The sequence below is a fragment of the Peromyscus eremicus genome, chromosome 8a (assembly GCF_949786415.1).
Source record: "Peromyscus eremicus chromosome 8a, PerEre_H2_v1, whole genome shotgun sequence".
Taxonomy (NCBI): domain Eukaryota; kingdom Metazoa; phylum Chordata; class Mammalia; order Rodentia; family Cricetidae; genus Peromyscus; species Peromyscus eremicus.
Window position 1 is genome coordinate 67,104,342 of NC_081423.1, and position 22,284 is coordinate 67,126,625.

At 48.0% G+C, this 22,284-nt stretch overlaps 1 protein-coding gene across 4 annotated transcripts in view; it reads left to right on the forward strand.

The window, feature by feature from the left end:
• Positions 1–10,012: 10,012 nt before the first annotated feature.
• The window catches only part of Hnf1b (HNF1 homeobox B), a 53,548-nt gene continuing 41,276 nt past the window's right edge, over positions 10,013–22,284 (forward strand). The window contains exons 1-3 of one of the 4 annotated variants that reach the window (XM_059271362.1): positions 10,013–10,749; positions 15,440–15,639; positions 20,960–21,224. In XM_059271362.1, the coding sequence (XP_059127345.1) occupies positions 10,406–10,749; positions 15,440–15,639; positions 20,960–21,224 (809 nt within the window). In that variant the 5' untranslated portion in view covers positions 10,013–10,405. The remainder of the gene's footprint in view (positions 10,750–15,439; positions 15,640–20,959; positions 21,225–22,284) is intronic. The other 3 variants (XM_059271364.1, XM_059271361.1, XM_059271363.1) reach the window with 3 other exon arrangements.

Consider the following 22,284-nt stretch of genomic DNA (forward strand, 5'->3'; position numbering starts at 1 on the left):
CTTGGTGTCAGGTAACTTCCTCTAGCACTCTCCGGTTTTGAGACAGAGTATCTCGTTGGCCCTGGAGTTCAGGGATTGGCTAGGCTGGCTGGCCAGGGAGCTCCCTGGTGCTGTGATGACAAATGCCCACCTTCATATCCAGATTTTTACATGGGTGCTGGGGATCAAAACTCGGGCCCTTAGTCTAGTCCACTTTACCAGCAGAGCCATTGCTGCACCCCCATTTTAAAGACGGAAACGCTGAGGCCCAGAGAGATTAAGTAGAGTTCCCATAGGACATTAGTGAATCTGAAGTCTGAATCCTGATATTTCTGACTCTAGACCAGACATCATTTCCCTGTTCTGTCATCCTGATTTTGTAGGGGGGAACCACAGGTCATCGTAAGGCTCCCCTAAGACAATGGAGCAAATCTTAGCGCAGTGATGGAGGCATGGGACAGTCAGTTCTACAGTTACTGACGTTATAAGGGACTTGTAACCCAGGCTAACCTCAAACTCTCTGTAGCCAAAGCTGGCCCTGAACTCCTGATCTGCCAGCCTCCATCTCCCAAGTGCTGGAATTACAGATGTGTGCTGCCGTGCCCAGCTCTAATGAGGGAACCACAGCCTAGCAACCGGTGTCAGTCAGTAGGAGCTCTGCCTTGAGTTCCCTGTCTCCCTGGTCCACACAGCTAGCCAGCCCCGCACCCATCACCTCCTTGCCTACTAAGCCTCTGCTTAGCTTCTCTTCAGTGCTAGAATCCTGCTTCATCCTTCAGGGTCTTCCCAAAGCCCTGCAGCTTCCCCCAGTGTGTGTGTGTGTGTATGTGTGTGTGTGTATGTGTGTGTGTGTGTGTGTGTGCATTCGCTTGCATGTGTGTGTATATACATGCATACATGTGTGCATGTGGTACGTGTATGTGTGTGTGTGTGTGTGTGTGTATGTGTACATGTGTACCCATGGTACATGTGTGTGCACATGCCTGGGTGTGTATGTGTGTGTGTTCAGGTGCACTCACCTATGTGTGAAGAACAGAGGCTGATGTGGAGTGTCTTCCTCTATTCTCTACAATAAAGAGTATTTTTAATTTATTTTTGAAATAGAACCTCTCATTGAACATAGGGCTCACCCATTAGACAAGACAGGCTGCCCAGCCAGCCCCAGTGACTTCCTGTCTCCACCTCCTCAGCATCAGAATTACAGGCAACAACTCCAGCTGGAGCTTGGATTCAGGTCCTGATGCTGGCATAGGGAGAGCCTTGCTGACTGAGCAGCCCAGGTCCTGCTTCCCCTATTTTTTTTATTAAGATTTCCTTCTGTTTACCGATTGTGCCAGGCGGTTTGCATACAGCATGTGCCCTGCTGATTTCTATAGTGTCCATTTTATAGATGAAGAAACCAAGGTTCAGAGTGGCAAGCTTCTCAGAGGCCCGTCTAGGAGGCAGCAGAGACAGACACCTGCCTCTTGGCTGGTGTGGAAACTGAAGCCAGGAGGAACTGCTTTTGAATCTCAACTCAGTATGAGAAGTTCCCTGAAACTCAAGCTCTCTGAGCATCAGTTAAGAAAACTGCCCTGGCGGTGGTGGCATGCACCTTTAATCCTAGCACTTGAGGAGGCAGAGGCAGGTGATGTCTATGAGTTTGAATCCAGCCTGGTCTAGTGAGTTCCAGGATAGCTACACAGAGAAACCTTGTCTCAAAAAACAAACAAACAAAAATTTTTAATGGAGAGAGAGAGAGAGAGAGAGAGAGAGAGAGAGAGAGAGAGAGAGAGAGAGAGAGAACAAAAAGCACCAGGGAGTGGTGGCACACACCTTTAATCCCAGCACTCAGAAGGCAAAGGCAGACAGGTGTCTGAATTCTGAGTTCGAGGCCAGCCTGATCTACACAGAGAAATCCTGTCTCAATAAAACAAACAAAAAAGAAAGAAAGAAAGAAAACAAAACAAAACAAAAACTAGAAAAAGAAATAATAATACTACCCTAAGAATAAATGGATGTCTGATGCACACTGTAAAGCCTGCCTGCTCCTATCTAGCAGTAAAGAAAGATACACACATGTCTGGATCTCTCATTCCAACTCATTACAGCAGGAATTGAATCTAATTTGTCCCAATAATGCCAGACCCCTAACGCTCTGCCCAGCATGTGACTCATGCTTAGGAAATGCTTGCTTCGCTGACTCAGCATCCCCAGAAGCTCTTTACCCCCAGGCCTGGGAGCTGAGTCTGCATCTGGTCACGAGGACACAAAAGGGTACCTTGCCCATCCCTTAGCGCAAGGCTGAGTGGCCACACTTGTGTGCAGGGGACAAATCGTGGCCAGAGCCCTCAAAGGGCCCTGTAGGCAGGGTATAGAGGCAGCACCCACTGCTCAGGACTAAGAACTCCAGGGTTGAAGGAAAGAGACTTCACTGAGGGAGACACAGGGTAATGCTGAATGGGTGTGGAGATGCCTGGCTCGTAGAATGGACCCTTTCCTGGCATATTTTTGGAGAAGAAATAAAAAGAGCTATTCTCTTTCTAGAGCATGGCATCAGGAGTGAAATGGGCATTTCTGTGTCTTATTCAGAGACCTTGTTCCTATACCTAGTCTGTGCCTTTTGCTCAACCTGTCATATAGACTGTTGTTAGGAAAAAAAATACTTAAGGGGGTCACTGATGGTCCTCAGTTCAAATTGTAGGTTCCAGTCCTTAGCCATGTGTAGGTTCTAGGGTCAAATCTTACCCTCTTGGGGCTTCTATTTCCTCCCTATTAAAGTGAGAATGGTACGTCCAACTTTGTAAGTTTATGAGAAGAAAAAGTATGGGGTGGCATAACAATCCATCTCATTAGCACTTTTTTTATTAAATGTTTTATTTTGTATGTATGCATGTGTTCGTGTGTGTGTGTGTGTGTGTGTGTATGTATGTATGTGTGTATGTGTGTGTATGTATGTGTGTGTATGTGCATGTGTTCATGTGTGCGTGTGTGTGTGTGTGTGTGTATGTATGTGTGTATGTATGTGTTTGTGTATGTGCATGTGTTCATGTGTGCGTGTGTGTGTGTGTGTGTGTGTGTATGTGTGTATGTATGTGTTTGTGTATGTGCATGTGTTCATGTGTGCGTGTGTGTGTGTGTGTGTGTGTGTATGTATGTATGTGTGTGTATGTGCATGTGTTCATGTTTGCGTGTGTGTGTGTGTGTGTGTGTGTGTGTGTGTGTGTGTGTGTGTATGTGTGTTGGGACGTACACGTGGCACAGCCTGAGTGTGGAGGTCACAGGACAACCTGCAGGAAGCAGCTTTCTTCTTTCACTCTGTGGGTCAAACTTACGTCGTCACGCTCTGTGGCAGGCAGGTGCCTTTACCCACTGAGCCATCTCACCAGCCCAGAACTTACTTTATTTGCTATGTGATTCAGCTTATATGCATTTTGATAAACTTTAATATTAAAAACTTTCAAATGAACCAGGCGGCGGTGGCACATGCCTTTAATCCCAGCACTTAGGAGGCAGAGCCAGGTGGATCTCTGTGAGTTTGTGGCCAGCCTGGGCCACCAAGTGAGTTCCAGGACAGGCACCAAAACTACACAGAGAAACTCTGTCTCCAAAAACCAACAAACAAACAAACAAACAAAAGCAACTTTCAAATGAAAACACATACACAAAATCATATCCCATTTGGGTGTGTGAGGGCCATCTGCCTGTGACATGTCACCCCATTGATCGCCAGGTTTGAGTGGCTGATCTGGCTGGCTAGGCGGCTGTCCCCTTACTCTCTCACCACTCCATGAGCCTCCCTGCATCCAGGCTGGAAGAGGAGACAACCTTCCCCTACTAGGGAACAAGTTGTGGGGCAAGGGTATAAGAGTAGGGGCATTTGCCTGCCAGAACCTCCAAGCAGGCTCTCAGAACTTATTTTAATATGAATCTGAGGACAGATTCCAAGAAATGTTAATAGAAGTTACAGGTTTTTTTTCTGTACACTTTGGTCTATCTCCTATCATTTACCCATAAACATTCATGCCAGACCTACTTTACAGGGACCCCGCGATATGTTCTGTGGACATCCGAGGACCGTCCCCCCCGTCCCCGAGGAAGTCCCCCACTTCTCACAGGTGTTGCAGAGGAAGGAAGCAGTGTGGGCTGTTGTTCTGCAGTGAAGGTCCTCGATCTAGGTGTAGTATTTATTAGTTTAATATCACACTAGGCTGCCGGTTTTTAATCTTTTACAAGCTGCTGGAAACACCCTATTTCTAAAAATGACCCAGCGGAGGATGTGGGTTGTTGAATCAAAAGACAAGAACTATCTGCCCTTAGGAGTTTCCCTGGCTAAGTGATCTCATAGCAGCGGACTTGGGGAATAAGTAAAGACTTGGAGCTGGAAGTGATTTCTAGAGAGGTGAGGGCTTGGGATTTGGTGATTCCTTCCAATGGCTTCACACACTGAATACTTACAGTGTTCGGTAGCGAGTTTACCTGTATGCTGGGTAGTTAGAAAGGAGGGAGAGAAATGGAGGAAGGGAAGGAGAGAGAGAGAGAGAGGGAGAGAGGGAGGGGGGAAGGAGCTCATGAGCCACGTGTTACGACTGAGCAAGCACTTGATTTGAGTCCTGCTTGTGCTGACCCATTCAAGATATTTTTCTGAGTTATGTCATTTAACTCTTCCAACAATCTAATGAGGCATCGATTCCACTGTCGATCAACATTTACACATGCTCATGATATAAAAACTAGAAGAAATGGAGTAACTTGTCCAAAGTCAAACTAGACATTCCCAGAAAGTCCTTGCTCCATTTAACTCCAAAACTGACTTCCTGATATCCTGGGTTGTGTTTCTTAGGAAAGCCATTTCTTCTTCCAAATAAGACATCTGCTTCTTTCCCCAGGAGGGAACAAAGGACATAAGACCACTCCCCCCCCCCCCCCGACAGGGTTTCTCTGTGTAACAGTCCTAGCTGTCCTGGAACTTGCTTTATAGACCAGGCTGGCCTCCTGCCTCTGAGTGCTGGGATTAAAGGCATGTGCCACCATGCCACAGCCCTAAGATCACTTCTAAGGTCAGTATGTATCTACAGGTTCTTACCTGCAGAAGTGTTTTAACCAAGGATTGATGGAGTATGGCCCATGGACCAAATACATTGTCAGCCAGTTTCTTTTTTAATAAAGAAAGTTTCCATGAGACAGCCACAGGTATTCATTTTTGCATTGTTTGCATCAGAACTGAGTAGCTGTAGAGAGATTTGAGTGCCCACAGAGCCTAAAATGTTTACTATCTAGCCCTTTATGGAAAAGGATTGTTACTCTTAAGACTTACTAATGTCTAGGGTTTTGTTGGGCTTGGTTCTGTTTTTTAAGACAAGGTCTTGCTGTGTAGTCCAGACTGGCCTGGAACTCCTGCTTAGCCTGCTGAGATTAGAGGCATGTGTCACCCCATCTTGCCACCCTATAGATTTTAATGATAATGAACGATATATGTGGTAAATAGAAAAGATTCTAAATTGGGTGTAGTGGCTCACACCTTTAATCCCAGCACTCAGGAGACAGAGGGAGGCGGATCTCTGAATTCAAGGCCTAGTCTACAGAGTGAGTTCCAGGACAGCCAGAGCTACACAGAGAAACCCTGTCTCAAAAACAAATAAACAAACAAAGGAAGGAAGAATATTCTAAAAGACCACATACCAACTGTAAACAATTGGTGGGTAAGTTAATGACCACTACTATATACATTTTATACATTGGAATTGTTTTTATGTTGTTGTTTGAGACAGGGAATCATATAGCTTAGGCAAACCTTGAACTCTCCCAAACTGGCCTTGAACTCCTGATGCTCCTGCTTCTACCTCCGAAGTGCCACCATACACAACTTTGGAAAAGATTTTATTTTTCTAATTAAGTTATAACTTATGTCCAGGAATGTGCACAAATACACAGAGTAATGTGCACAGGTCCTAGAGATGCACCCCAAGTCCATCACAACATAGGACCACCTTCAATTGCAGCATGAGGGAAACAGAGTCAGGTGGATCGTTAGGAGTTCAAGGCCAGCCTGGCCTTTGTAGTGAGTTCCAGGCCAAAAACAGAGATGTAGACTCTTCAGGGGCTCGAGAGATGCCTCAGCAGTTAAAAGCACTTGTTGCTCTTGCAGGAGACCCAGCTTGATTCTGAACACACATATGGTGTCTCGCAACTGTTTGTTAACTCCTGGATCCACTGCCCACTTCTGGCTCTATAGGTACCAAGGACACATATGGTGCACAGATATACATGCCATTAAAACACTTTTAGACATAAAATTTAAAAATCCTTTTTTTATTATTATTGGGAACTGGAGAGATTTTTTAGTTTTTAAGAGCACCTGCTGTTCCTGCAGAGGACCTGGATTCATTTCTGGCACCCATATGGGAGCTCACAACCACCTGTAACTTCAGCTCCGATATCAGATGCCCTCTTCTGGCCTCCTTAGACACTGCATGCACATGGTGCACAGACATTCAGGCACACCCATACACATTAAAAATAAACACGGAGAGATGGCTCAGTGGTTAAGAGCACTGGCTGTTCTTCCAGAGGACCCAGGTTCCCGGCTCTATTCCCAGCACCCACATGACAGCTCACATTCATTTGTAACTCCAGATCCAGGGGACTGATGCCTGTTCTGGCCTCCATGGGTACCAGGCACACACATGGTACACAGACATACATGCAAGCAAAAACAACCATAAACATAAAGCAACAAGTTAATTTTAAATATAAAACAATAAAAACGAATTATCATTTAAAATAATAAGCAAACATAAAAAACAAACAAACATAGAACCTTCCTACTACACCAGTAACCTACATCACTATGGGTTTGCTTTCCTAGTTAACAGAATGCAAATAGACCACATAGCATATCTGTCTGTGCCTAAGAATGTTACTATTTTTAGTCCACAATTTCATTGCTGATGGCCAGGAAAATTTGACAAGTTGCCACAATCATTCTTCATGGTACCTTCAGAGGTGCCCTCTTGTTCATTCTCTCCACAGATATCTTACTGAGCAACTGTGAATCTCAGCAGCTCTCCAGGCAATGGCGAGGAAGAGGTCAGAAGGCCCTGTCCCTCTGCATCTAATTCTCTGTGGTGCAGTTTCTCATGGGCCACTGAAAAATCCCATGTCTCCCACTATACAGAGGACTGGCCTCGGATCTTTGACCACCTGCCTAAAGATCTGGAAGTGGACGTCTCAGGAACTTAGGCCTCTAAGGAATTTCATATCATAGAATTCATAAATAAATCACAATGCTGAATCTTCCTCATGATGTACTCACAATCTGTGACTCCAAAGCCTGTCCTCCATCCCTATGGAGTAACCTCCCCCTCCCTCCTGTAGGACCCCACCCCCACCCTCGCTTCACCTTCTCATCTCTGAAAGCAATGAAGGCTAGAGAGCCTTCTCCTTCTCTCTCTTAGGGAGGAGTTTTACTGTAGAGTAAAACTTTCATGAGGTGGCTCATTTAGCCATGTGGTTCTACTTGCATTTTTCTTTTTAAATTTCCATGACAGGGCTGAAGAGATGGCTCAGTGGCTAAGGGCACTTGTTACCCTTACAGAGGATCCGGATTCAATTCCTAGCACCCACATGTCAGCTCAGAACTGTCTGTAACTCCAGTTCCAGGGGATCTAACACCCTCTTCTGGTCTCCAAGGACATCAGACACACACATGGTACACATACACATAGACATGCAAGCAAAACACTCCTTCACATAAAAATAATCAGTACATGCTCATGGCTATAAAATCTGCTCACACATCTGTAATTGCAGTTACTTGATATTCATCTATATTGATTGCCTGGAGTAGCAAGTAAACTGTAGTTCTGGGTAGGATCATTTCAGGGTATGAATAGCCAGGTTACCTGGGAGACCTACCTGCACACACACGGGAACTGTTCCCTGCACTCTAGGTATAGCTTTCTGCATATTCACATGGGTAGCTAGTGTGTGTGTGTGAGGCAGGGTGGTGGTAAGAATGTGTTAACACCTGAGTTTCGAGGGAGGGAGGTTTGGGAGTCTGGTGGCACACACCACCTAGAACTGCAAATCAAAGCTGTGTTGATAAGTGGACAGTGACGGCGATAGTGGCCTTTTTAATGGGTTTTCCTGGCTTAAGACAGAAACTGACGCCCATTATTACTTATGATATTGAGTAAGAGACAGGGGAAACAAGGCTTTCAGTCAGAGACATTTACTCTGAACACTTCATTATTCTGCCCGAGTGGAGCTGGGAGGCAGAGAGAGTTCTACTGGGCAGAATCACAAGAGGCAAGGATCTGTCACATGTCACAACAAACTAGAAAGCAAGAAGGTGAAATGAAGACCCCCCCCCTTCTGTGAACTTATAACCCCTTTCTCAGATAAACAGTGATAGGTGTTTATCCTTGGGTGGGATCCCATGCATGCACCCACCCCTTCCTTCTCCCTGACTCTGAGCACAGGTGATCGGTACCGGCCGCGGCTCTGCCTTTCACAGAAACTTCACTCTTGCAGCCTGACTCAGAATCACCAGGAGTCTGCTCACCAGGAGGTCTGATCCTGTGCCTCGCAGATGAGGGCTGCGGGCCTCTCTTCTCCCTTGTGACTATTCATCTCTACCTCTGACCCAACCGCGATTTCCTCCTAATCTGTTGTGTTTGAAAGTGCAAGCAGTTAAGAGAATGTGCTTAGAAGTTCCTTTGCTCTCCTGATTTGGTTCTGACTTTTGTCCTTCTTTGTCCAATTCTTCCAAACTCACTGTCCCTGCTTCTGAGAACCCTAAGCTTCCACGGGGCTAGACTTTACCACTGGGAACTGGCCTCCCATCTTCACGGACTGAAAAGAACACAAGCGCTAGCCAGCTTTTCACAGGTAGTCCTCCTCAGTGTTTACACCTTCCCTGCATCCTGGCTATTAAGGAGTATATTTCACAAATGAGGGAACCGAGGTTCAAAATGGCCTCTGCCCCGGGAGCTACTGCTACTGTGTGTGGATCTGAGCAGTCTCTTCCCCAGCAGGCCAGGTCCCAGCCTGGAGGTCTGCGTGCGGCCTGGGCCTCCTTCCTTCCTCTCCGGGTCCCAGGGGAGATGTGGCAGAAACTCCTGCCGTGCCGAAAGGCTCATGGCTTCCTTCCGGGCCAGACCTGGGTGAGGAAAAAAAAAAAAAAGTTTCTTCAATGGCTTTGGTGGTGCCTGCTTCAGGTGGCACGCAAGACCACGGCCACAGTGAACTTGAGTTTACTAGAGCGCGTCTCTAACTCCCGGCACCGATACTACCGCAGACGTTCTAGATCTAAGAACCAGAAAAAGTGGGTAACCCGGAGCGGCAACAGCTGTTCCAGCCACAGGCCAAGCTAAGCACTCAGCGGGGTCCCCTGCAGCCCTAGTTTTGCCTGCAAAGCCCAGGCACATTTATGTTCCCTGTTTAGTCTAGAGAGAGCGCCCCAGGTGTCCTGCTCGCCCCCGGCTTGGAGGGGCTGGTGCAGCCCTGAAGCAGCGAAGCTCCACTTTCGCTACTCCCTCCGGCCATAAATTAGTCTGCCGGGCGCCTCCTTTCAAGGGTCCTAAAGGCCTCTAGCACCCTAACCCCGCGGTCTGCGAATCCAAGCTATCCGGCCTGGCTGAGAAAGGCCTGGAGAGCAGTAACCGAGGTTAAAAAAATAAATAAATAAATAAACCGAGTCCCTCCAATTCGTTCTAGCCGTGCCTAGAGCCACTGTCTTCTTCCTGGCGCTCATTCCCAGAGGATCCGACTCTCCACCACCCTGCTGCATTTCCAGGTTTCCTACCTGCGGACACCTTGGAGACTCTCTGCTCTCCTCATCCTCCCCCGCCCCCGACTTCCCTCTTCCCAGGCACCCCATCTTTCTCCAGCTCTCTCACCTGAACCCCCGAAGCGCAGTTTCTTCTTTCTGGACTAAAGTTGAACCGGCCGCCAGTGGAAAAGCCCACCCCCACCCCCACCCAGCCTAGGCTGCAAGCCACTTGCTTAACAAGTCCAAAGGTCAGCTAAAGTTTGGCTGATAAACAGACTCGGTAGAGAAGATCTGGAGCCCCCCCAAGGGTGAGTACAATGGGCTCTGGCAAGTCCCGATCCCGGCCCGAGTCTCCGGCTCCGTTGGACTGTCCCTACGGCTCTCCCACTCTTTCGGTTTTTCCCCCTCCCCACCACCATTTGCATCTTGCCGAAAGCCGAGCCCTTCCCACTCATTTGCATATCTTATATGGCCTAATGGTGGCGATCATGGCAAGTTAGAAGTTTTCTGACTCCTCTCGGAGGAGACTCCGGGACCCCGGGGAGTAACAGGTGTCTGGAGTCTAAAGGGTGGAGGGGTTCCAGGACTTGGGGTTCTCTTGTAAAACTCCCCTCCACCCTCCTCTCTCACACCTACCCATCCCCTCACCCTCTTCTTTTTCGTACTTGGAAAATGGTGTCCAAGCTCACTTCGCTCCAGCAAGAACTCCTGAGCGCCCTGCTGAGCTCTGGAGTCACCAAGGAAGTGCTGATCCAGGCCTTAGAGGAGTTACTGCCGTCCCCGAACTTTGGGGTGAAACTGGAGACGCTGCCCCTGTCCCCAGGGAGCGGGACGGATCTCGACACCAAGCCGGTTTTCCATACTCTCACCAATGGCCACGCCAAGGGCCGCTTGTCTGGGGACGAGGGTTCGGAGGACGGAGACGACTATGACACCCCTCCCATCCTCAAGGAGCTACAGGCACTCAACACCGAAGAGGCCGCGGAGCAGCGGGCCGAGGTGGACCGGATGCTCAGGTAAGCTGCAAGAAAGGTGCTGGATACTCCCTGGACCACCCCCCCCCGCCCCGCGGTCCCTGGAGTCAGTTCCTGGCCCCGCGCTGGAAGATTGTGGTGCAGACTGTTTTCCCGCAAGCCCCTTTCCTAAGGGAAAAATCCCCCGGGGGTGCTCCGCTTCCTTGTTAACAATTGAACCAGTCCCTCAACCGGGTAACCTGGAAACCGAGGCTTCATCTGCCTCCACCTAGGCGGGCGCCCTGGACTCAAGCACCTTGTTGTGGTACCCAGGCGTGAGAACTGAGGGTGCGGATCCTTAGATCACAGGGGTGCAGGTGGGTGCAGGGAAACAACTGTGATTCTCCTAGGACCTCAGACTTGCGCCCTCAACCACTTCCAAAACCTCAAACCACGCCATTTCTTCCAGAGGCCTGCAACTCTTTGCAGAGAGGGTCTGGCAGCAATGGTGGCTGAGGCCTGGGAGGCAAGTTCTTTGGGTCCTGGTTTCTGCAGCGAGTGCGAGCTCCGGGTTTAGATTTGTAGAGCGGAAAGTTTGCTGTAGGGTCACGATGGACCCGTGCCGGGCAAAAGAAACCAGGAATGAAAGGAAGAGAGAATAGGTGGAATACATCGTGCTCCTAAGACACCCCCGCCCCACTTTGTAGAGCACCTGGTCCCAATGTGGAAAGGTGGGCGTGTACGCATCTCACTAGAGACACCCCGGGCGATCCTGGGGGGACCCGGGGACAGGCTGGCGGTCTATCTGGTGGCTGGGATCACTTGCCGGTCCTCTCTCCCTGGCCTACACTTTGACAGCTAGTTACTAATTATCCAAGGAGCCAAGTGATTCTCTTAAACCACACGTCGCTCCGGAGCCACTTGGCTTCAGGAAGGAGCCCCTCGCTCGTGGCCGGTGACTCTCAAGCCCTGCCGCTTCAAAGTTTCAGAGTCCGGAGTGAATGCCGGGCCTCCACGCCTCGGCTCCCTCTCCCGCGGCGCAGGGTTGAGGTGGGATATGACCTTGCATTTGAATTTGCGCTTTGGGGACTCGGCCGCTTGCCCTCTAGCCAAGGCAATCTGGAGGACTTTTGTTTTATTTTTTTAATTCCCTAATTTTATTTATTTATTTTGCTTTCATTCACAAGCTTGGGTTTCTTCCCTCGCTGTTTGTCTATGTGGCGGTGATTTCTCTCCAGTCGGGTTTAGGGGCCTGGGTGGTATCAGGTGTAGACGGTACAGAGTAGGGAGCCGAGCCCCTTCGAGCATCTGGGGTGGTAGGGTGGCAGGGACGTTGTCCTGAGCCTGGCTCAGCTACCCAAGTATCTCATCATCACCCCCTGGGGCCTAGGCCCTTACTCCCGACTGCCCTGGGCCGCGCCGTCTAGTTTGCCTCGGAGCCGACCTAGGGAAGCTTTGGAGGCCTAGTGCGCCTCTCTAGTGTGGTCCCCACGCTATGATGGACAGAGGAGGTGTAACATAAACTGCAGCACGTGGAGTTGGGGTGTTATTAATTTATTCCTATAAATCATCAACAGAAAGTACACAAAGAGCGTGATTAGGTTGAAAAGAGAGGCGGGTTATTCATTGGTGAAGTTGTAAACTCGGCTTAGAAAGGAAAGGAAATCAAAACGCAGGAGGGGGTGCTCGCGGGGCGCTGGCACGGCACACGCACTGCTCCGCAGGGCGCGCCCCCCAGGTCCCTCTGCCACTCCGGGAAGCCAATACCCCCAGGGCCCCGCAGGCACAGAGCCTGTCTGGGCCGGAGGTCTTAGGGCCTGGGTCTTCTTCCCTCCCCTGAGCTGGTGGGGAGGAAATTAGGGGAGTCCAGACTCTAGCCGGGGTGAGGACCCAGGACACACCCTGAGGTTTTTGTCCCTTTCACAAGCTGGTGCCGCCTTCCCTCCCCTGGGCCTCCTGGAGCTTCCGAGTTTATTAAAGTAATTTTTCAAGAAATTGCTAGCGGCTCCCAGGTCACTGCACAGCCGGTTGCAGGTTACCAGGCGCTCTCTTTTGCCCACTCCACCGTCCCCCCCCACCACCACCATCCTTCTTGTTCCCCTGTAAGTCAGAAAGAAAAGAAAGGTGTGCGGGGGAGGAAGTCACTGGGTGGTGCGCCTGGACGCCTTCACCCTGGCTGCAAGAGCTTAGCCAGAGAGAAAGGTTGCAAACTGCCGGCCCAGAAGCTAGTGCGTCCGGGGCGCTTAGGAGAGCCGGGCGCCACCTAGAAAGTAGGAACCGAGGCCCCTGGCCCCCTCGGCTGGGGCCCAGGGCTTCTCTGCTCCCGGACAGCAAAGTCATTGTTGAGGAAGGAGACGGCCAGGAGGACAATGTGGCCACCGCGGGCTGGCATTTGACACCTGCGCTAGCTCTAAGAAAGCCAACCTCAACTCGTGATCCCGAGTTTATCCTGGTGAGGAAACTGTATTTCCCAATAACTCCTTACCGGGGCCCAGGGAACACGCGAGACAGACGTTAAGGGGTCTGAAAGTTTTTTTGTTTTTTTTTAAAAAAAGGTGTACCTACGCCATCTTACCCCCAATTCAAATCTTTTCATTCCGGGCCTGAAGGTTTTTTTTGTTTTTTTTTTCCTCAACGGTTTTTGTGCGGGAGGTTTTGTTTTGTTTTGTTTTTCTTTCTTTCTTAATCGTCTCATTGTTGAGTTAATGCCCCGTTTTCACAGAACCATTCACACTTAGACCACAACACTATTTCGCTAGGTTTCTTAGGCAGGCAGAGTAACAGGTAAAGCAGTTAAACAAAGGGAAAATGTCCAAATGATCTGTTAAAGCGATACAGTATTAACTTTTAAAACTCAAATACTGTTCTCTCTAGCTTTTGAAGCTATTGTTCGTACCTGTTAGAAATGTTTTTCCACCCTAAAAATATCTTTGGAAATGTTAGCCAGCAACGAGCATTTAGACGACCCGCTGGTATTTACATGGTTATGTCTAAAATGTTGATTGCCGTGTTTTGTGTTTTCCTCTCCCTCACGGTGAATTCTCCAGGTATGACACTGGAACGCGTTTCCTCTGCCTTTGTTCTTATTACTTCATTATGTTGTTTTACTTTATGTGCCTTTATAAATGCTTGAGAAATTTGTTAACTTAGGTATAATTAATGTGAAAGTTTACATTTCTCAAAAACATCTTTTTTAAAGCCTGACTTATCACGAATCCAATAGTCAAAGCTTGCTGAAATATCACAATTCGAATGCCTATAAAATATCTCCCTTGATTGCTGGAGATTTTTAATACATTAAACAAATTAATTAATTTTTACAGGCACCATTGAAAAATAATTGTTTTACTGCTGTGTCTAATTTGGTCCCCGCTTTAACACCAATTTTTATTATTTCATCTGAACCTAATTTTCAGGTTCTATTAAGCATACACACACACACACACACACACACACACAGACACACATATGTGCTTATATATATCAACATGTAGTGGAGGATTGTTTCTATAACTGCATTAAAAAAATTGTACACATACTTGTATTGTTCCTTTTATACTTTTGATCTGTATGTACCTTGTTTTACTTTCTTAGTCTCTTAATTTAAATGACAATTCTCATTCTAAGTATTCCATTTAACAAGCAAGAAAAAGTAACAACGGAAGTTGGAAACATTGTAAAAGAAAAAAAAGCCCTGAAGACATCCCTGTGCCTTGTTTATAATGACAAGCTGTGCCTGTGTTTGTGAGACACAGAAGCCTGACTACATTCTCAGTCCGAACTTGAAATCTACAGAACTGTCCCCTCCCTGGTAGCCTATCAGAGAGATGCAATCACACAGGCAAACGGAGCATTTGGGATCATTAATGTCTTACTCCCAAAACTGAAATTACTCTTCCTCAGTAGGATTTATTTGGGAGGTAGGGCTATGGATAATTAAAAAAACAAACAAAACAAAACAACAACAACAAAAAAACACAACAAAGAACAACAGCAGAAAGAAAAAAAAAACTTTACCTGCTTTGCAAGTGTCCTGATTCTTCATCCTGGGGGAGTGTTGCCTTGTATCTGAGAACACTTTCCTAAAATTCCAAGAACAATGTAATATTTGAATACAAAAGGAATCACAGCTATACAGATGTTTATGAAATATCTCAGTTTGAGGTTTGCAGGAGGTTTCTAAACACACCAAACAAAAATACTTTTTTTTTTTTTTTTTTTTTTTTTAAACATCCAGGCACTCTTTGGAAGACTCCTTGTGTCCCAGGAGGTGGTCACACCGGCCCATCCCTCTTTTAACAGACTGGGCCTCCTTTTCAGAAGGAGAAGAAACGCTAGGGAGATTAGGCTGAAACAGGGTGAATTGAAAAACTAATTTGGCTAGGTGTAGAATCGGGCCCTAGGCACCTCCGCTTTCCGGTAGGACTCTTGCTTTTTAGTCTCTTGAAATCCAAGGAAAGCAGAATAAAGCAAGAGTTTTTTCTTCCAGGGCATGAGGGGATGGGGAGTGTAATAGGGGTAGGGGTGGGCATTCTCCTGTGCCTATCTCAGAAGGACAAGCTATGTCCTGAGCACACGATGGGGGAGGCATCTACTCCTCTCCCGTTTTGTCTTCTTTTAGCCGTACACCTCGCTCCAGGTTGTAGTTTGGACAGGTGGAGAGATATGTTAGGGTGAGTTTTGTACCTAGCAGGTGACTATTTTTCCCTGGGCGTTTCCCACCAGCACCCTGACCGTCTGCTTATCTGTCTAGCGAGGACCCTTGGAGAGCCGCCAAAATGATCAAGGGCTACATGCAGCAGCACAACATCCCCCAGAGGGAGGTGGTTGACGTCACAGGCCTGAACCAATCCCACCTCTCCCAGCACCTCAACAAGGGCACCCCCATGAAGACCCAGAAGCGAGCCGCCCTGTACACCTGGTATGTCAGAAAGCAACGGGAGATCCTCCGACGTAAGTGTTTTAAACCTGCCTCTGCTTCAACTCACAGTGACTTTTGCCCTCACTCGGACCCCCGTGGGCTGCCTCGGTTTCCCCTCCATCGGGAAGGCCTTTTAAAGGAGTTGGCCAGTGTACGAAGCTGGCAGGTAGATGGTGGCCTTGCAGATGCTGCACAGTGGATTATGTCCTATCGTTTCTCTCTCACACAGCCCCTGGCTACACAGCTAGTTGCTCTGTAGACCCTTCAGTGCAGGCAGGGTGCCCTGAGTGTTTTCAGTCCTTCTTCCCAACATCCCTTTCTTTGTCTCTGGTTGACATATGACCACAGGTCTGAGTTACCAAAGATGACATTGCACAGGGGTTAACAATATCGACGACCATTACTGTTATTTTCCTCCCCTCTGGGAAAAATATAAACGGCTAAGGTGTCTGTATAGACAACCAGAACCTGACCCTGATTTTTGGAAGTGGTGGCAGGGGTGGAGGGAGTGAGGGCTAAGTCCAGAAACGATTTAAAGTGCTTACTCACATTTACCAAGATCAGAATCTGGCCTCAGCCAGGAGTGATTCCATCTAGTGAAGACAGCCTTTCTGCCTGAGGCAGGATGCAGTTATAGTTGTCTGCACTTGGAACTCTGGCCCACCCATCAGTTGGTTGGTTTGTTTTACAGACTGACTTTTAATTGTTTTAAGTTTGGAATGGGCTATTAAAGGAAAATAGGAAGAGAGTCTCACTTTGCAGCGAGTTGCCTACATAATCCTCCCCCCTATATTTTGTGTGTTGTACCAACGGGTTACCCAACACATACATGCTTCATGCACCTACCAAATTTGCCAGATTACCTATGAAGCACTACTGCCCTCTAAAACTCAGATTTTGTTCAAATGTCATCAACTATCCTAATAAGAATGTTTGTAGAGGACTATCTTAGTGCAGAGTGACACATGGAGGTTTGCTGATCCAATTCTCATCGCTTCAGGGTTTTTGTTTGTTTGGGATTTTGTTTTAGTTTTTTGAGGCAGGGTTTTTCATGTAGCTCTGGCTGTCCTGGAACTCACTCTGTAGACCAGGCTGGCCTGGAACTCAGAGATCCCACCTGCCTTTGCTTCCCAGTGCTGAGATCAAAGGCGTGCACCACTGTGCCAGGTTTATTTCAATTCTTAACAAGGTCTCCTTTCTGTCCCAAAATTCTTTCCACCCAAGAATGCTGAGGAGCTCGGGTGTTTAAGCTGAGGGGAGTTTGAACCTTGAGCTGTTGTTATTTGGAGAGATCATACTTGGCCATGACACTTGAACTATTTGGACCCAGCCCATTCTGTAGAACAGTTTCAGCTGCTGCTGCCATCCCCAACGCACTCTTCCTCTAGCTCCCCCCACCCTGCCACTGCCACCCCCCCCAACTCACTCTCCCCCACCCCACCCACTCTCCCCAGACTATGAGCTTCTGTGTCTTTGCCAACATGTTCATTTCCATCATTTTCTGGGTAGGAGTGTCTTCCCTCTTGCTAGACAGTTGCTTTTCAAATTGCTTTTGGATTTGTGTTTTCCCCACACTGCTCCCAAATGATCGTGTCTGTGTTTACTATGCCAGTGTCTGTGGGCAGAAAGGTCATCAGGGGAAGGGAAGGTTTGGGGGCTCTTGTCTCCAGCTGAGGTTAACTCTCGAGGTGGAACATTGTGTGGACAGAGTAGAAGCCACGTAGAGGCTGTTTGCAGTATAGAGGAGTCAATCCTTTAAAGTATGGGTTGGCCACCCCCCACTCCGTGGTGGTGATATTTAAGGAATTGACCTCCTGACATGAAGCAGCTCTTGAGTTCCTGCATGGCCCCAGAACATTCTCAGGAGCCACAGTCTCCAAAGACCAGACAGCCCTGGGATGGCTCAGCAGTCAAGGTGGTATTCATTCAGCTCCCCCAGGACAGACAGGGTGACACAGAAGACACTGGACTGTCTAATAAGATGGAAGTCCCAGAAAGAGTTCCGGGATGCTCAAGAAGGGGTCATTGACTAAGTGGATGGCAGCCTGCAAGGGACATTTTTATTCCGTGTTATCGTTGTTTTTGCCTTGAAGTTACAGGAGACAGAACCTAAGGATATATTCCTCCTCCTATAATTATCATGCATGTCATGTCCCAGGCACTATGGTAGGCTGAAAGGCACACAGGTCTTGCCTCTGGGGACTTATACTCCCCTGAAGGAGTTGAGAAGCTTGAGTAATTAATGACAACTGTTTTCCAAGTGCTCTTTAAAAGGCGTGCACTGGGCAGTGGAGCGATTGCAATATCACCTGGAGAAATAAATCCTGGAGGACTTACTGGAGGAGGTAGCATTCTTATCAAGTCTGAAAGGATAAAGAAAAGACACACCAGCATAGGACAAAACTTGGGAAGATACATAAAAGGAAGATCAAATGAATGAGTTGAGTGGAAAGAGAAAGAGGAGAAGGAAATAAGATGGTACATAGAAGTTTCATGAAAAACTAAACTAATAAATGGTACCATTCAAGGGCTTGTCTATACATATAGAACTTGCTGGACTAGCTCCCAAGCCTAGGATGACATTCCGATGTCATTTTAATGGGTACCAAACCTTTTCTATTCCATTCAGTTCGAAAGAAAGAGGAGGGGAGTTGTTGGTAGCTAGAGGGTCTGCAGGGTCTCGTTCTTCCAACACTGATATGGCTAGGACAGGTCCCTGAGGCCTGTAGGCCCTGACTGGCCCACAAATGCTCTGGGTTCTGACCTTGTGCCAGCTGCTGTCTCCCCAAGATCAGCTTCATATTGAGGCATGTGTATAGCAAAAGCCTCCTCCACCTAAGTCAGATTTGGGGAGCATTGCTGTTTGGGGGATTCGTAGACTAGTGGCTAGGAACACTAGAGCATCCTAGGCTCGTGTGACTTTGGACCCATCACTACCCACTCTGAACTCCAGTTTCTTTGTCTGCTGTCGGAAGCAATGACACTCTCTCCCTTAGAAAGGCTGCGAGAATTAGGTGGAGGGTTACAGGTAGAGGGTGTTGCGTTGTAGAGGTGGCCCACTCCCTGTGAACGGCAGGGACATCTGTTCATTTCTAATGAAAAAATCTCAAATGGATCCCAGACACTTGGGGTCATCCTCACTGATTTTGCCCGTTACTCATAGGGGAGTCTACAGAGGTGGTGCAGGGCCCACGAGGAGCAGGGGAGGACATTAAATAGTCCCCTCCCCCAGTGCACAGGGGACTTCTGTCTCCAGCTTCACCCTTAAGTAACAGCACATAGAGAGCTGCTGTGAAGAGTGAGTGACGTAAGGGCTGCAAACCTCTGGAAGCATCTGGCAGTGGGAGGAGCTAACATCTTCCCACATCATCCCAGGGAAGCCGGTGATTTTCTGCTTCTACGTTTAGCAGAGGCTGTTTCTGGTTTCTGGAAACACAGTGGGCATCAGTGTAAACAGAGCCCTAAGGTGGCTCCAGGACCATCTCAAATCAAAGGCTCCGGTGACAGAAGCCATCCACCCATCTAGGAGGCTGCTTCTGAATTGGCCATTGGCCACGGGCTAAGCAAAGGCAGCCCCACCTGCAGCTGGGATCCTAAATCCAGGCTGGGTCGATGCCCACCACTTCCTTGGGATGAGCCAAAATAGAAGTGAAGCCCATGGCCATAAAATCCCAGGTACACAGGGAGATACTAGGATGGGCTGGGGGGGGGGTTCCAAGTAGTGTAGTAGTGTGGATCTGTGGTTCAGTTGTCTGAGATTATGGTGCACCCAGAGGTGTTACTGTAGGGCTCCAGAGGTTGTAGCTGGACACTCTGCGAACTCCGAGGGACCCTGGGAACTGAGAAAGGAAAGCATCAAGGTCCAGAAGATGGAGAGTAGGGGCTAGAAAATGAATTTGTTATATATCCTGCGCCTCTATGAACCCTGCTCCATGCAGATAGGAGGTAGAGGACAACACAGTTCCCTTCTTATAAAACAGATATCAAACCTCATCCCAACCATATAAGCCAACATGTTGCCACTGGGCCAGGCTGTCTCCGCCTTTCATTCATTTGATGAAGATGGATTGAAGGTTACTCTGTCCAGGCCTGGAAAGTAACAACCTGGTGTTTCCTCCCACCTTTCTCCAGCCCCTTCAGCATCATTCCTAGAAAGGGCCTCTGTTTTGGACTCTGCACTTCCATCTTTCAAATTATGTGGGCAGATCTCAAGCCACCTCCCTCATTAAAGGTTCCCTGGGACATGCATACACCACACACACAGGACACTCATATCACATACACACAACACACACATATCACATATACCACCCAACACACACACGCGCGCGCACACACACACACACACACACACACACATACACATTATTGCCTTTGCAATCATACTAGAAGTCTAAGGAACATCTTTTGCAGTTACAAAGCTCCCTATTTATTTCTAAGCATGATTTTAAAGGTTTGGAGTTTCATGGTTTTCAAAGAACCTACTGTTAGAATACAGGTGCCCAGGATAGATAAGAGTAAAGAGCAGGAGGGCTACACACTGCCTCTAAATATGATAGGTAAGTGTAAATTACACCTTTGAACAGTCTCCCCCTGGGCCTGAGACTTGACTAGGATTATCTCCTTGTCATCAAAATACAAGCATTCAGAGCTGGGCCTTGGTGGCACATGCCTTTAATCCCAGCACTATGGAAGCAGAGGCAGGAGAATTTCTGAGTTTGAGGCCAGCCTGGTCTACAGAGTGAGTTCCAGGACAGCCAGGGACGCACAGAGAAATCCTCTCTCAAAATAAATAGATAGATAGATAGATAGATAGATAGATAGATAATAAAAATGCAAGCATTCAGGACTCAGAGTGTCACTTAATGTCAGAAGGTCAATGAGTCAAAGCACTGTCTTGAGCCGGGCAGTGGTGGCGCACGCCTTTAATCCCAGCACTCGGGAGGCAGAGCCAGGCGGATCTCTGTGAATTCGAGGCCAGCCTGGGCTACCAAGTGAGTTCCAGGAAAGGCACAAAGCTACACAGAGAAACCCTGTCTCAAAAAACAAAACAAAACAAAAAAAAAAAAAAAAAAAAAAGCACTGTCTTGACTACATCTAAACTCTGTCCAAGAAAGGAAAGGGTGGCTCTGCTGGGAACACACACAAGACGAGCAGGGAGGAGCCCGCCATAAGGTGTCCCCTCTCTATTCCTACATAAAATTAGAGCGGATTGTAAAGCTTAAGGGAGAGGAATCAAGGGGTCTTTGTCCCTTGGTCCGTCTGTCTGTGTCTGTCTGTCTGTCTGTCTGTCTGTCTGTCTGTGGAGGGAAGGGCACAGGCTCTATCAAATCTACTCCTTTCTCATTTCAGAGTTCAACCAGACAGTCCAGAGCTCTGGAAATATGACAGACAAAAGCAGTCAGGATCAGCTGCTGTTTCTCTTTCCAGAGTTCAGTCAACAGAACCAGGGGCCGGGGCAGTCCGAGGATGCCTGCTCTGAGCCCGCCAACAAGAAGATGCGCCGTAACCGGTTCAAATGGGGGCCCGCATCCCAGCAAATTTTGTACCAGGCCTACGACCGGCAAAAGAATCCCAGCAAGGAGGAGAGGGAGGCCTTAGTGGAGGAGTGCAACAGGTAATGCCGGGAGCCCACTGGAGCCGTCGGGGGAGGCTCATCCCCTCAGTCCTGTGACGCCGAGATATCGGTTATCCAGCCACGTGTGGCCAAATCAAGGTCTCCCAGGGTGTGTTCTCCAGAACCCCAGATTCAGCTTATTAATAAGTAGGCCTGAGACACATCACGGGAGTCACAGCTTATTTTAGTGTATTAAAAGCTCTGAGGACTGGCAAGATGGCTCAGAGGGTTAAAGGCATTTGCTGCCAGACCTGACTGCCTGAGTTTGATCCCCAGAATCCACATGGTGGAGAGAGAACCAAATCTTGCAAAATGCCCTCTAAATTCAGCATATGTCCTAAGGTGTGAGTGTGTGCATACACACACACACACACACACACACACGCACACGCACGCACACGCACACGAACACACACACACACACACACACACACACACACGCACACGAACACACACAAATGAATGTTTAAAAGAAGAAAGAGAAAGATCCAAGACACCCAGCATTTAAGGGGCCTGTATAACATTGTTGCTTGTCAATCATGGAGTCTCACCTCTGTGAAATACTAAATCATTATTCCCACGAGTGGTTTTTTGGGGGAGATGTTCTAAAAGCTCTGACGTGAAATATGATGCTGGAGAGAGATGTTTCCACTCCATACAGTCAACACCAAACTGTCACTTAGCTCTGGCCTCTACTAATTGTATCCCCATGCGACTGGAAAGAAGCTGGGACCAGACACAGGTTTTGCGAGAATGATCGCCATAGTGGCACACACCTGTAATCCCAGCACTCTGGAAGCAAAGGGAGGAAGATGGAGAGTTTGAGGCCCATCCGGGCTTCAGAGTGAGACCCTGTCTCAAGCACACAATTAAGGAAATTTAGCCGGAGAGTAAGAGCTGGTTGGATCTCTTTGGCCAGCTCCATCTACACAGACACAACAGACTCCTTTCTGTTTCTCAGCGATGTATGATTTTTTTTTTTAAAGCAAGCACTGGAAGTCCTTAGAGAATCCTTTTGGTTTCATTCTTTCTCTATTCTCTTTCATTCCAATTTTGACTC